Source organism: Siphateles boraxobius, unplaced genomic scaffold, assembly GCF_051911475.1.
Source record: "Siphateles boraxobius isolate OS27281-9 unplaced genomic scaffold, OSU_SipBor_1 12, whole genome shotgun sequence".
NCBI lineage: Eukaryota > Metazoa > Chordata > Actinopteri > Cypriniformes > Leuciscidae > Siphateles > Siphateles boraxobius.
Genome location: NW_027508722.1, coordinates 12,583,085 through 12,597,257, shown reverse-complemented (window position 1 = coordinate 12,597,257; position 14,173 = coordinate 12,583,085). Strand labels below are relative to the sequence as shown.

General features: G+C 38.5%; 1 protein-coding gene across 6 annotated transcripts in view; it reads right to left on the bottom strand.

Moving 5' to 3' along the window:
- Positions 1–14,173, bottom strand: part of ulk4 (unc-51 like kinase 4) — a 231,409-nt gene that overhangs the window by 1,025 nt on the left and 216,211 nt on the right. For all 6 annotated transcript variants that reach the window (XM_077207698.1, XM_077207725.1, XM_077207715.1 and 3 more), the window contains one exon: positions 7,440–7,525. In XM_077207698.1, coding sequence (XP_077063813.1) covers positions 7,440–7,525 — 86 coding nt within the window. The remainder of the gene's footprint in view (positions 1–7,439; positions 7,526–14,173) is intronic.

Here is a 14,173-nt window from a genome sequence, read left to right as displayed (position 1 = left end):
AGAGAGCAGTGCCAAATGCAGACCTGCTTAAATAAGATAACAGCGCTGTCCACATGTATTATTGATGCAGACACAAGGAATTTCACCCTAAATTAATTACTAATTTAAAAACTTTTCTCCAAATTAAAACCGAGATGATGAAACCTGGACCTGAGCTAATTCAATTATTTTAAATACCACTATTGAGCATAACTTATTAAAAAGTCAAGTAGATCTTTTTCTGAGTTGTATTCATCATTGTTTGCCTCGGTGTACCTTAGAGGGACAGTTCACCCAAAATTAAATTTTTTGTCATTTACTCTTTCTCAAGTTGTTCCAAACATGTATTAATTTCTTTCTTCCGTTGAACACAAAGGGAAGATATAAAAAAAAAAATGTTGGTAACCAGACAGTTGATGGTAGCCATTGACTTCCATAATAGGGAAAAAAATACTATGGAAGTCAATGGTCACTGTCAACTGTCTGGTTACCAATAGCCTTTAAAATATCTTGTGTTGGAACAACCTAAGTAAATGACAGAATTTAAATTTTTTTTGGGTGAAATATTCCTTTAATATAAGAATACGACAGGTCTGTTGAAACTAATACAGGTCTTAGCGTTGCACATGCATGTGTTGTTCTAAAAATCCAGTAAACATGAAACCCACTCACAAGCCCTTTTACCAACATGATGTTCAGAAAAACTTAATGTATATATTTTCGAGAGAGACGAGCAATTTCGGTTGGAAATTGCCTGGATCATAAAATGGTTGTTCTGTATAAGAAAGGGAGCCGGATCTGAATGAGAGTTTGCAATACACTGTGTGGAAGATAAACATTTTGTCCCAGAAACCAGGCCCTATATTTCTCTTAGCCTCTACCTGCTGCGTCTTACATTTGATTAAAGATAAAGACACAACATGTTTCTACTTTAAAGGCTCTGCTACTGTTTCCATCCACCTATTTTTATTAGCATTTTGGGATATCGCAGAAAAAAATATGTTGTATGGAAAATGGCAAATTGTGCATACATTCTAAAAATTTGCATAAAAATCTTGGGCACTCAATTGAGTCAGATAAACTTTTCATCCAATAAGAACACGTGCACAAACTACGATGGAAATACATTTACCAAATAAGTTCCTCGATGCGAACTGAAAAATATGTGATTTTGCGATGGGACGGCATAATTGGACCAACCAGTGGGCCAATCTCTTTGCACAGCATCTGAAATGTTGTTTTGGTTGTTCTGAAATCCCTGAACAAAGTCAGTCGTCAAAGTGGTTCATTATAATTGATAATTCATTATAATCTTACACGACTGTGTTCCCAAATAGCAGCATCCACCACTTAGTTTGTACCATACTATACAAATAAGTGACTTAAAAACAGCAGTGTTGGCTGCAAGTTGAATAATTATGACATTAACAAACAAACAAAAAATCCTATAACTCAAAAGCATTACATTATATATTATCATTATCACTTTTAATTTGCAACCAAACTGATAAAACAACCTGTATCTTAAGAAAAGCTCACATTTAAATTATAATCTCAAGGGGTTGAATCATTTTGACCACAACTATACTGTACATACCTACATGCATGCATACATACATACCTACATACATGCATGCATGCATGCATGCATCATACATACATACATACATACATACATACCTTCATACATACATACATGCATCATACATACACACATGCCTACGTACATACATGCATACATACATGCATGCATACATTCATACATGCATACATACATGCCTGCATACCTACATACATACATGCCTACATACATACATACATGCATGCATACATACATACATGCATGCATACATACATGCCTACATGCATGCATGCATCATACATACATACATACATACATACATACATACATACATACATGCCTACATACATGCACACATACATACATGCCTGCATACCTACATACATACATGCCTATATACATACATACATGCATACCTACATACATGCCTACATGCATGCATGAATCATACATACATACCTTCATACATGCATGCATCATACATACACACATGCCTACATACATACATGCCTACATACCTACCTACATACATACATACATACATGCCTGCATACCTACATACAAACATACATGCCTACATACATACATACATGCATGCATGCATACATACATGGCTACATGCATGCATGCATCATACATACATACATACATACATACATACATACAAACATACCTTCATACATACATGCCTACATACATGCATACATGCCTACATACTTACATGCCTGCATACCTACATACGTACATGCCTACATACATACATACATGTATGCATAAATACATGCCTACATGCATCATACATACATACATACATACATACATACATACATACATACATACCTTCATACATACATGCCTACATACATGCATACATGCCTACATACATACATGCCTGCATACCTACATACATACATGCATACCTACATACATGCCTACATGCATGCATGCATCATACATACATACCTTCATACATACATGCCTACATACATGCATCATACATACACACATGCCTACATATGTACATGCCTACATACCTACATACATACATGCCTACATAAATACATACATACATACATGCATGCATACATACATGCATACATGCCTACATAGATACATGCATGCATACATACATGCCTACATACATGCATGCATACCCTGCAAACATACATGCATGCATCATACATACATACATACATACATACATACATGCATGCTTACTTATGGAAGTAAAATAATGTCAAATGTTTTTGAAATAAAAAGCCTGTTGAATTGCACTACTTGGAAAAAAAATAGGCATTGCATTAACCATGCTTGCATTTTAATTCATTGTATTTTTAGGGTTTGCATTTTTATGGGCTGAAATTCAACATGGTTGAATATTTAAGCTGTGAATATTTCAATTAAAAACATTTCAAACACATTTTCATTATTAAAAATTCAATAATCCATATTCACCCTTCATATTTCACTTCCAAAATATTCTAACTGTTTAAAAATACAACCCATAATATTCAGCAGGCAATTTTCGGTCCATTTTATTTCGCTTTGCAAATTCGCTTCTACAAATTCAGTGGTTCAAATTCGACAGTAAATTCAACATTGACGTCCAGGAACTGCAGGAAAAGCAGAAGATTGCCGAGCATACTCTCCTTCTGCTGTTAGTCGACCTCACCAGCAGGGGGTGCAAGCACTTGTTGTTGACGAAGACCAGCAAAATTAGAGTAAGTCATTCATTCATAAAACTCATTTACAGCAATGTAAGTTTATTTGTGATTATTATGACGGCTGTTTTTGTTAAATTCGGTGCCTTCACGGTTACTTTTCCTGTGTAGCCTACATGCATATTTCTCTACCGTGAACGAGATCATAATGTTATTCCCCGATGCGGATATACAGATCCAATGTTACATTTTTGAGGTTGACATATATTTCTCTTGGTTGTTTAGTTGCCTTAACTTTATAATGTGGCGATGTGCTGCATGCAGGCAATTAGGGTATCCCTCAATACTTCAGGATTCCCCTGCTGGACCTGTACAACGCTTAACGTAGCTTAATGGACTAGTGATGTAAAAGTCCAAACTCACAGGCAAGCAGAAGGACTCAGAATAACGCGCACAGCTGAGCGTTTCCCAGTGATAGACTGGCATAAAGATGGCTTGATGTTGGACATTCGCACATACCAACTGTAAAGTGTTCATGCAGAAAGGAGCAGCAACTGGCTGTGGTTGAGACGGAAAGATTCTAGCTGGCTGAGTACAGGCCGCCATGCTACGGTTTCGTAGAATTCTTGAAAATTTGAAGGGTGTTGGTTTATTTACAGTCATTACGTTCCTGTGTATATTGCGTGAATGACGGGAAGTTGGGCAGATATTGTGTTTTGCGGTAGGTGGTATGCCATACGGAACCGTTGCCACTGAAACTGCATATTAACGCACCAGTGGGGCTCGACAGCCTTAGTCAAACGGGTTGGCACGTATGGTTGGGTTGCGGAGAGATTGTGAGATTGTGGTTAGGTCTCAGCAGCACTGTTGGTTTATTTGTAGAGGTTGTATAGTATTTACAGTCATTACGTTCCTGTGTATATTGCGTGAATGACGGGTGGTTGGGCAGATATTGTGATTTGCGGTAGGTGGTATGCCATACGGAACCGTTGCCACTGAAACTGCATATTAACGCACCAGTGGGGCTCGACAGCCTTAGTCAAACGGGTTGGCGCATATGGTTGGGTTGCGGAGAGATTGTGAGATTGTGGTTAGGTCTCAGCAGCAAGAGGGAAGTAGAGGTCAGTGAGCTGGGCTGAGTTGAGTGGGGGGTGGAGGGGGGTGACTCTGGGACGCCAGAGTCACTGTCGAGCCCTCTTGAGGTGTCGTGGGCTAGTCGACGAAACACTGAGGACGGAAGGTGCCCACTTGAAGACCCTAGAGATGTTCCCTACTCCGCTCAATCCAGAGGGTTGTTATGGGGGGACCGCACTGTGGTTGCAGCCGTTGTGTGTGCTGACGCGCAAATACACTATTAACACCAGACAGAAGGAGATTCACGTCACCAGATGGAAAGAAGCGTAAATGGATGGAGAAGCATAGGTTACTGTAAAGCTACGTCTTAGTTGGTGCTTATCTTGGCGAAAGCCGAGTACAAATCAGCATGAAGTTTTAACATCTACTCTCGTGTAATGGAAATCATGTAGTGTCAGGCATAATGTGCACCCTTTGTATTTTTGATATTTATTCAAATAAATGTAAGTTTGCTGTTGAAGTTAGAAACGTGCATGCCAATGTTGTATGCAACTTTAGAGACGGTCCCTAAATGTGCGAATGTCCAATGTCAAGCCAATTTTACATTTAGTCATTTAGCAGACGCTTTTATCCAAAGCGATTTACAGTTAAACTAACAATATATATATATTTATATATATATATATATATATATATATATATATATAGAGAGAGAGAGAGAGAGAGGGGGAATAGAATAGAATAGAAAAAGTTAGTATTAATTGATCAAGTGTTGATTTGATGCCAGTATATCACGAAACGCTCAGCATGAAACTTTGCTCGTAAAGTTTACAATCTGGGTCCATCTTCTTGCCTGTAGCCTATATAGTAGCCTACAGCCTACATCCCCAATAAGGTGCAAGTTTGGTCTTTCATATCACTGTATGTGTTAAGCGTTTTGTCCCAACGGAAAGGGAATCCTTGAGTATGAGGTATTGAGGGAAACCGATTATAATCCTGTTCATGGTAGAGAAAGCTGATGACATGTAGAATACACAGGGAAAGTAACAATGAAGTTATTGAATGAAACATAAACACAGCTTTTGTGTGTTTATCATCTTTTCCGCATATACTGTCACAGATAATCATTTCCATTTTATGAATGAATGTCTTCGTCAACAACAAGCGCTTTTGCACCATCTGATGGTCAGTTCGACTAACAGCAGATGGAGAGTATGCTCGGTAATCTACTGCTTTTCCTGCAGTTCCTGGACATCAATGTTGAATTTACTGTCGAATTTGAACCACTGAATTTGTGGAAGCGAATTTGCAAAGCGAAATAAAACGGCCCGAAAATTGCCTGTTGAATATTATGGGTTGTATTTTTAAACTGTTTGAATATTTTGGAAATGAAATATGAAGGGTGAATATGGATTTTTTAAATTTTTAATAATGAAAATGTGTTTGAAATGTTTTTAATTGAAATATTCACAGCTTAAATATTCAACCATGTTGAATTTCAGCCCATTAAAAATGCAATGCATTAAAATGCAAGCATGGTTAATGCAATGCCTATTTTTTGTCAAGTAGTGCAATTCAACAGGCTTTATATTTCAAAAACATTTGACATTATTTTACTTCCATACTTACTCTGCAAACATGCATGCATGCATCATACATACATACATGCATACATGCCTAGATACATACATACATACATACATGCCTACATACATATATACACACATACATGCATATATACACACATACATGCATATATACACATACAAACATACAATCAATAAGCTCAATCAAAAGCTAATCAATTTCAACATTTATTACACTTAAAAAAATAAAAACTTTTAATTTAAGTGAACTTAAAACAATCTTTACCCATATCACCCATAATTAATGTCATATTTACCTGTGCCATGCCGGTCTAACAGGTAGGAAATAAAAAGAAATTGAATAAAGTTATCAAACCATTTACAGTCTTAACTGCATAAATTAGATTTAGATTAATCCTTACAATTTTCTACAGCTACAATTTTCTAAAGCTACAATTTTCTCGGTTACCTTTGTTCTTTGATTAACGTTAATGACAGACATCACAGTAACTGGTTTATTAGGCTGCTGTCACTTTAAGATCTGCAGCTGCCGCACATGATGCGGATCTGATGCGCATCTCATTTTCTCACAACTCTTTAAATTCATTTAAGATGTTATTTAACTAAGACTGCTCTTATGAGCGTACTCGACAAAAAGGGCATTTTGGCATAATTTTGTGTTATTGTCAGTTCAAGCGTGAAAGAACCCAATTCTGGCACGCTGTCTGTGCACACGATACTGGCGCACGTCTTTCTGTGCGTCGTGTTTGTCATATAGACAGGGCATTCACAGACAGCACGTTCTCATTTGTCTTGTCACGCTTTAATGATTTAAAAGCAATTTCATGAATAAGAGAGAGATCATATGATGTAACGCTAGTCAAAGAATGACAGAAAAAAACCCTGGATGCCGAGTTAATTGCGTTAAATATTTTGACAGCACTAATATATATATATATATATATATATAAAAAGTAGGCCTACACATAATTACATTATTATTACTTAGGAGTATTATTAATAATACTTATGAGAACAACTGCTCCTTGGAAAGAAAAGTAAGCGTCAAGCCCTGCATCAAAGCCAATGTATACTTTGGGCTTTACTGTAACCCAGATTTTTACTTTCTTTAAAGGAAATGATCTTTGCAGTAACCATCATGATGCAAGTGCTGTCGATTGAACTAACCATGAATCATACCTACAATATTTTAAAGTTAAATTCAACTATAATCATTTTGGTGATGTCGTCATTCAGTAACGTATTGTTTTAAAATGTTTTGCCTCTGCTTTGCCAAGAACCCAATATTGCTGAAGCTTTGCCTCCCAAGCTCGGCTGGCCAGCTTCAAAGGGATGCCTTCTCATTTCATCAGGAGGAAGAGGAGGGGGGTCACAATAGTCCTGTATCAATCTGAGCTCAGGGAAGCTCTCATCAGAGGCCTACGCCTCGGCCTCGACATGAATGGATCAAAGATGAGGGTCACATAAGAGACTCGACCGGGGGCCCGTGTGCTGCTGGATGAGGGGCTGACAGGGAGCTGGTGTCGGGTTACTCACTCAGTAGACAGCGCCAGTTTCTGCAGCACGTGAACCAGGATCTGCCCTTCTGAAGAACCCCAACAGGAGCTGCCAACTGCACTCATCTGTACAGGAAGAAGATTAAATGTACCTTAGAAAACAGGCTCACAGGTGGCACACTCTCATATGGTGTCAACCAGAAGCAGCATGAAAACTATTTAGTCAGTTAACGTGCTCCCCGCAAGCTCCGTTCTATCATAACAGAGTGAAAATAGCATGAGTGGTAACCCGTACGACACTCGAGTGGTTTGTCGCTGATTTGACATGTCTGTTTTTAGAATTAGACTCGCTCTTCAGCATGTCATCTCTGTGGCGTCTCACAGATGAGATGCTTCATCTGAGTGAATGAGGGTCAGTGAAAGCCCTCTCTGATGAACAGCACAGGACACGGACACACTTCATCTCTGTAAGAGCTCTCAGTGAATCTGGAAGACGTAGAGATGCTGCTCACTGCAGAGAAATGGGTGGAGCTTGTTGTCCAGCTAGACGGTCAAACCACACCCTCATCCTACCGTAACAAATGACCCTGTCGGTAATCATAACTCCACCCATGAGCTGAACTAGGTCAATCTCCACCCATCACGTCCAGAGAGGTGGAGATGGACGTCATTTGGCTCTGCAGTGAGCACCATTTGGATGAGATATAAGTAAGGCCGTTTTTTAACCTTTTCCTTCATAACTCACATACTACTACAAATCTAGCTGCCATCTTTTGTTATAAGAAACACATATGTGCAAAGTCAGAATGATTGTCAGGTCCTTTACTATTGTCACTGGGGGCTGGAGCATGTCCCAGCGTCTCAGACCACAGGCTGGGAAACACCCTGAAAGCACGGCCAGTCTATCGCAGGGCTCGCTCGCTCGCTCACTCAGACACACACACACGTTGGGTTTTCCATGTTTTATGGGGACTTTCCATAGACCTAATTATTTTTATACAGTACAGACAGTAAATTCTATACCTTACTGTAAACTCTAACCTTACTCATTACAGAAAATTCTTACAAAATACATGTTTATAATCTGTTTTTCTCATGGGGACCAACATTTATTTTACAAACAAGGTCTGAATTTACTGGTACTACTATATTTGTGGGAACATTTGGTGGGTTTACCAGGACCACACACACAAAAAAAACCTACTGTAAATATGTACCAACTAAAATGAAAAAGATAAAGGAAAAATATCAATCACTTTAACCACCATTGGCAAAAAGTTAGTTTTGGAATATGTAAGCCGGCCACAAAAGCTGCTGGGAAGAGACTATACAGATTCACCTAGAAGTACAGAGAGCTGATGTGAAACTGAGTCTATCATGTTCGGACTCTCCGCTGAAGTTCCCCAACAGACTGGGATCAACTGGCACTTCAGAAGTTTGTCTGAGGTGTTTATGTTTCACACACTCTTTCATGCTGAGTCACATCTAAGCAAGGAGCCCACAGATTGTGATGGCTCGTTCAAAAGATGCTCCCTTTACTTCCAAAACAACCGGGGCAAAACACAACAGGGTGACAGCTTGTGCACAAAAGCTGTCTCTGAAGAACTAATACTTTCTGAAACCACTCTTGTGACACTAAGGGATAAATATGCCTTTTTTTGTTTTTGTTTTCGAAGAGGCCTTGATGAAGGAATAGGGTAACACCCCTGAGTATGAAGAGGGGTCCGTGATAAGAAGGGTGGTGGAAGCTTTATTACGTTTAGGAAGAGTCTGATGTCTCGCACGCCAGTGCTCTTTATCTCTGATGTCATCACCCCAGCCCGCCTGCCCACCTCAATATGCACCCGTTACTAGGCAACAGGGTTATGTACCCAGCTGAACATGTCATTGTGTCTTTATATCCTGGATTTCCTTGCTCCCCAATACACAAGGCACCTCCTATTCACCCATTTAGAATGGACAAATACCATTTATGCTAAATAATCACATTTGGTTAACAACTCCAACTGTTGCTAACTGACAGATGCAGCTCTTCCATGGGGCTGGCAGAGGTGTATTTAATGAGTAAATAGATTTTTTTAAACTATTTTATAAAAAGATCATTCATTCAACCAGATGATTGTAATGTCCAGTGTTCATTGTAGCTTATTCTGGCCAACAATTTCACAAGTAGACAGGAAGCAGTTCAACACTTTTTTTTATGCGTCGCGTAAGTTTTATTTGCTCTTAAACTGCCCCTATTATGCTATTTTAAAGTTTTACTTTCTCATAATATTTATGATTGCAGCATCAGATCTTTTGTCACAGTGTCTGAATTGGTTCGATAAAGGATTTAGTCTCTCTAAACACCTCCTTTCTGAGAGCTTCCTCTGCTCTGATTGGTCAGATGGTTCAGTCTGTTGTGATTGGTCTACTGCTTACAGACTAAACGAAACGAAACCCCATTACCATGTCTGGATTTCAGTTCCAGAGGCTTCCTAAGCGCTTGATACACAGTGATTCGAACAGTAACGATGGCGCCGGTTTTACCGTATCAATTCTAGTGCGAGTCCTCATCTTTTGAAGTGCATGCAAAGTGGATTTGCTTTTGCAGAGCAGAAAACTTCTCGACATATTGACTACACAAACCAAACTCTTCCAGGCCTCAGCTACAACTACAGTGTTTGAGGGTCAAAGGTAGTGTTGCACGGTGCACCGATACTTCAAAAGTATCGCGATTCTCGGAAATTAAAAACGTCACGATTTCCTAAATTTATTAGTATCGATACTTCTATTGAATGACCGCGTTCCAGATTTGTAAGAGACGTATTTCATGTTGGTGTGTGCAACACACGCTTCCAGTGCCTCCCTATGGACGTCTGTGTTTTTTCTCCTCACGCACGCAGCAAAGAAGCTGCAGCTGTCATGAGACAAACACTACAGCGAGATGACTGCATGTGCTAGCACAAGTGATACTGTGGCCGCCGGTCAGTAGCGGAGTGACAATCGGGAGAGTCGGGACTTTTCCCGGTGGGCCGGTAGTGTTTAGAGGCCGCGAGGGCCGGTCTGATAGAATACATTGCAAGTTCTTAGCAACACCCCATCCGGCGGCCTGGTGTGCGGCCGCTGCCCGCTGGTCAAACTGTGCAGACTAGAGAGTCTCCGCAACGAATAGAGAGTCTCCGCAACGGCGATAGGTAGAAGCGCGCGTCCGAGTGAAGACGGCGCGCGAGCCGCAAAAGACACTGTATCCATGCAACTGATAGCAGCGAAAAAGAGTGCTCAGCTTGATTTAAAAAAACAACAGATTTTAGCCATATATCTCTTATTTAATAGCGAACTAAATGAATGCTCTGCTAGTTAACTGGAGATGTTTTATTTATTTTTGTATTAGGTGTACAACTTTCCCCCCAACGTTCGTAGATAACGTTAATAATTTGCAAGCTGCTAAAATAAAGCAAAACATCAGCTAAAATGATCCATAGGCTATACGATTATAATCAGAGCATGCTGTGCATGTTTGTCAGTGACTTATTTATATAAGGTAATTACAGCATTTAAAGAGCACGGACCTACGCAAAGGAGGTGTATTTGTGAAACGCCTTGTAAGAAATACTTTTCCTTTTCAGGAAAAGTATCGAAAAAGTATCCAAATCGCAATTCTTGACTTGGTTTCGGTATCGGAACAATAATTTTGGTATCGTGACAACACTAGTCAAAGGAGACATTGTTTGCGAGCAGCCAATGAAGACCATAGGCTGCCATTATGCAAATTTGTTACAATATGTAGATTTGGGCAGGAAGTGAGACTGGAATTACGAATGACTCATTTCAGCACCTCAGAATCAGTTTTTTCATTTGGGAGACAAATTTATTGTGAAACTTTGCAGACGTTTTACATTTACAAACAGTTATATTACACACTTTAAACATCATCTTAAAACTAATTATCTTTGGTACCTCATGACCATGGAGATAGCCACATGTTTTCATATGATGTTTGACACCAGATAACACAAGACAATAACAACATAAACTACTTAAAATACACAGCACATGAACTCCTGTCAAGCCTGTTGTGGCGAAAATAGTGATTGTGATTATTACTTGATTTTTGTTCTGGCGGTGCAAAAAACACAGCCATTGAGGTTATTCTTTTTTTTAACTGAGTTGATCAGCGAATGCCTACCATTTACTTTTTTTTTTAAAAATGAAGATGTTTTCCAGAAAATATTTGTGAAGAAAATACTGTATAATTTGTATAGCATCTTTATCTTACAAAATTTCTTCTTTCATTAAGATTATTTTGTGAATTTGGCCCCGGAACATTGGCTTGTCAAATGTTTCCACAGTGTGTAAAAGCTTTGAATTAAGCTCATAATCGAATGTCGTTTTAAAATTATTTTCAAACCTTTTAGGTACAATATTATGACTTTTCTTTTTGATTCTTAACATTCCTTCTTTAGACCACAGATGTTTTTTCCTCCTCTGAGCCACGTTTTACACCATTATCTTCAATGCTCTACTGTTTAATTACGAATTATACATCTTAAAAAAAAAAAAAAAAAAAAAAAAAACATAGTATAGACCAGCTGGAAAAGAAGCTTTGTTCTGAGAATATCTCCTTCCTTTTGCCAGGAAATAATCCGAGAGAAGCCATATGACTCACAAGCAAGCTCTCCCTGGAACGCCCTCAAATGTCCACCAGATAGCAGATGAGGAGAATGTTTTGGAACAGTCACCAAGAAGAAACTGCTTTAAATAGCGGCTGAAATGGTCTCTCAGCAGCTGATAGACTCACAGCCCCTCTGTGTAATTCACTGTGCCTAACACACCTGAAGCAGTCTGACTCAGTGCAAGATGCTGTTGGCCTACAATCCTCAGAGTTGGACACAGAATCTTGCATATCAGATGTAAAAGGTTGCAGTGTGACATGAACAATGGAAGCTGACAAAATACAGTGAGTGAAAGAGTAATCGAGACAAGGGCAGAGGAAAAATTAAACGAGAAAGAAATGTTACATGAATGCGTGAGAGCTGATAGCTTGAATCACTTCGGCTTTTTATGACTGTCATCAGTTGCAGACAGTCAGTCTGGTCTAAAGTACTGTAGCATTCAAACTGACAGCAATTTGCAGCGTGAAATAAAGAAAATCATTAATTTAACGACAATTGCCAATTTAAAGGAATATAAGTTAAGCTCAAAAGACAGCGTTAGAGGTAGAAATGTTAATTACCACAATAATTAATTTCCACTTGTCCACTTTTCCATATAAAACACACACAAAAAACCCCCACTGGATTACAATGAAAATGTAGTGAATGGGGTTAATCTGTAAATGTTGAAACACTCAAAAGTATAGCCACAAGACATGAATTAACACAATTTTAGTGAGGAAAAGTCACGTTACTAACCTTTTCTGTGATGATTTAAACAGCTTTAGAGCTCAAACAACACAAGTTTTAACAAAAGAGCTAATATAAGTACTTTAATACTTTATAAAATCACAAGCTTTACATCTCAGCTTTTATACCCTCCACAAATTTGGCCCAGTAACTTCTATGATATGTGCCTCACCATAACCTTGATTTTATTTTTAATTGAGGGATTTTTTTGTGTGCTAATCAACATTTTTCCACAAATTAAGTTTTTTTTTTTAGCAGATTGATTAGGGATGGAGCTAAACCCTGCAGGACAGTGGAGCTCAAAGACTGGAATTGCCCACCCCTGAGGCTGAAGACAAGACAGTTCAGCAGTGTAAAAATACTAGAAATGTACATGCCTCAATTTTAGGACACTTAGACATGTCATACATGCAGCATATTTTGCATACTAAATATATTTTTGCATCAAATAAATTATAGAAATATTGATCACTTTGGCTATTAGGGCAACGTATCCTGGGAGATACTACTCATAAAATCTAAAATATATCAAATATATTAAACAATTACTTTGGATACGTTTTACTTCAGTCCAGATGATATAAAAAAGTGACATGAAATTATTTTTTGCTGATCATTTTCCATTCTTGCACTCTTCTTTTAGGGTTAAGTAAAGCATCAACTGCAAACAAATAAAACCTTATTTCTCTCTTTAGTGTAGCAGTAGGACACATCAATTATAGATTTCCACACATTCCCTTAGCAAGAAGAGTAACAATCCATTGAGATCTTTGTATGCATGTGAAGTCCTACAACAGATGGTGAAGCCTCCATGGTGCTCTGATTCTGACATCACTAAGTCAGTGTGGGATTGCAAGAAGAGACAGAAACAATCCATAGAACAACTGTGGCAACTTTTCCAATATGCTTGGAACAACCTACCTTCTCCAACTACCTTACAAACGACACAAATGTACATAGGTGAACATCGCAAGCTTGCCGCTCAACTCTTATAGAAAATCAGTTGAAAACATCCACTGAACTCTGCAACAACACACACGTGCAGTCAGTGTAAACCAGGGCTCCTAGCAAAAACCATAAACAAACGAAAATTTTAACAGGAACAAACAAAAGCTAAATCTAGCGTTCTGAACAGAAACACTTATTTAAAATGACCATTAACCGGTTAATAATGTTATTTTATTGTTCTGTTAAATATTTTAATTTGGCAGTCAACCAATAATGAATTCTAATAGTATGGCCTATGCAAATGTGACGTTGATGCGTCCACCGTGAGTGAAATGCCTGCGCTCAGCTGTCAAGTCATCATAGGTAAGTCGCTGGCATTTGCTGAGGATCTCAGGGGTTTTTCCGAGGAAATCTGAACAACCGTTAATTGCGTTAAAGTATT